Source organism: Nanorana parkeri, unplaced genomic scaffold (assembly GCF_000935625.1).
Source record: "Nanorana parkeri isolate BGI_ZX_2015 unplaced genomic scaffold, ASM93562v1 scaffold178, whole genome shotgun sequence".
Classification (NCBI taxonomy): domain Eukaryota; kingdom Metazoa; phylum Chordata; class Amphibia; order Anura; family Dicroglossidae; genus Nanorana; species Nanorana parkeri.
The window spans coordinates 61,491-63,855 of record NW_017306446.1 but is presented as its reverse complement, the minus strand read 5'-3'; the positions used below and the strand labels follow the sequence as shown (position 1 = coordinate 63,855).

At 46.2% G+C, this 2,365-nt stretch overlaps 1 protein-coding gene across 1 annotated transcript in view; it reads left to right on the top strand.

The window, feature by feature from the left end:
• Window positions 1-2,009, top strand: part of FEV (FEV, ETS transcription factor) — an 8,059-nt gene extending 6,050 nt beyond the window's left edge. Inside the window, exon 3 of the mRNA XM_018554931.1 lies at window positions 1,486-2,009. Within this exon, the coding sequence (XP_018410433.1) occupies window positions 1,486-2,009 (524 nt within the window). The remainder of the gene's footprint in view (window positions 1-1,485) is intronic.
• Window positions 2,010-2,365: the final 356 nt, after the last annotated feature.

Here is a 2,365-nt window from a genome sequence, read left to right as displayed (position 1 = left end):
ATATATATATATACAGTATGTATAATCTAAGATTTTAGGTACATGTTTCTGTCCAGAGAAGAGTAAGCATTAAGCCATATAGAGTTGATTTACTAAAGGAATAGACTGTTTACCTATCACAGTGAATGTTCTCTGAGTTTAGTCAATAAGGTGAAGCTGTGTTCACTTTAATCAGCCAACACATTCACTGCACGTTTGCTGCCGATTCACCAAAAAAATGCTCCTACTGTTCATTACATATTCACATTTTCCGGTTTAAACATTGACTATCAGCCCCGGCTTCATATATGTCTTGGAAGCTCCAACAGTGAGATCTCCCTTCCATACTTCCCAGCTTTGCTTTAGTCTGGCGGGTGTTTTGGTGTTCCTGTCCACATTTGTGTGTTCCAGCTCCTGCTGTTACATTCTCCATAATACAACTATTTAGCAGGGATTGTGGGAGCTCCTCATACTAGACACGGCAAAGTTGCCAAGAGATAGAAGAGACTGTCAGGTGGTTTATCTTTCCAATCTCTATCAAACACTTTTATATAGATGTTTTAGGTGGACTGGCCCTTTAATATGACTGTGCACCTTAACTAAAAATAATAAACATTTATGATTTTTAAAACTGACATTTGAATAAAAGTTTAGTTCAGGAAAAAAGGGTAATGTATTTATTTGTAACTTATTTTTATGTATTTTTTTATGTAAGGCCGGCCGTAAGCCCCGCAAATGGCACCTGGGCAGAGCCACGGAGGTACTGAGCAGAATAGCCGAGCCGAATGCCGAGCATGCAGAGAATGAGCCGTACTGAGCCGGAGTAAATAGCCGAACGTTGTTCAGCTCACTTCACTTCGGCTGGGTTATTCACTCGGCTGCCTTCAGGAGGTTTATGAATAATTCCCTTACATCCCTAGTTAAAGGAGAACTTTAGGGTTAGGGCTTTTCCCCATAGTTCTCCTTAGGGTAACGGGAGGACACAAACTAGCGTCCTCCCGTCACCCTAAGCTCAGTATACCGCGAGCTACAGCTCGCGGTATACTGAGACGCCGCAGCTAAATCGGATCCCGACAATTGTGCCGGGATCCGCCCAGCTGCGTGAGTGACAGCTGGCTCTGCCTATCTAGAGGCAGAACCAGCTGTAACCGCCCCCTCCCCCGTCCGTTCCTCCAGTCATCGCTGGAGGATCGGATCCAGCCCCTCCCCTGTCACGGCAGAGAGCCGTGACAGGATCGAGAAGTGAGTGAACGCCAGTATGTGTTCGCTCACCTCCCGATCTACTGAGCCGACCTGTGACAGTCTCATTGTCACAGGTCGGCTAGAACTATGAGGTGAGTGAAAAGCACTCACCTCATAGTTCTCCTTTAAGATTATGGTTAAACTGTCCAATAGAGTAATCTTACATCTGGGTCCCAGCTATAGGGGTTCCATAGGTTTCCTTGACTTACCTTTGGCTGATTGGCCATCTACCTGGCACTAATCACATGTTTTCTGTCTCCACAGGCAGCGGGCAGATACAGCTGTGGCAATTCCTCTTAGAGCTGCTGTCTGACCACTCCAATGCCAACTGCATTGCCTGGGAGGGCACCAATGGAGAGTTCAAGTTGACCGATCCTGATGAGGTCGCCCGGCGTTGGGGTGAGCGGAAGAGCAAACCCAACATGAATTACGACAAGCTCAGCCGAGCCCTGCGCTATTACTATGACAAAAACATCATGGCCAAAGTGCACGGAAAGAGATACGCCTACAAGTTCGACTTCCACGGCTTGGCGCAAGTGTGCCAATCTGCGCCCACCCCCGAACAGTCACTTTACAAATTCCAAGGCAACCTGCCACACTTACCCTTCCCCAGCCTCTCGAAACTTAACCTTATGGCCTCCGGAGTCTCTCCAGCCAGCTTCTCTTACTGGCCAAGCACCCCCTCGGCTCTGTATCCTGGGCACAGCCTCCAGGCACCTCCGGGGGGGTTTGGTTCTGTGTCCACGCCACATCTTGGCTCCGGCAACATGAGTGCCCATTACCATTAACCGGACCAGTATGGACTGGGAATATATATTTACAGGTCACAATTGCATTAATTCAGAATAATAATGATAACATCAAAGTGTATTTGGTAATTGTTCCAAAGCACAATGAAGCACATGTATCAGAAGGCAGGAATTGCCCATGTATGTGTATTAACATATTGGGGATTTTTTTTTTTAATGCATGAGAAAAAGATCATGAAATGAATCTGATCAATAATTGTCCCTGGTATAGTCTGAAGTCACACATGTACCCAAAGAGCAGCCATAGTTGCTCTTCACATATCTACAGGTTGTATTTCCTGCTTTATAGTGCTGTACAATGGTTGTGCCCTGCTGTTTAAGCCTATTGGCTTATT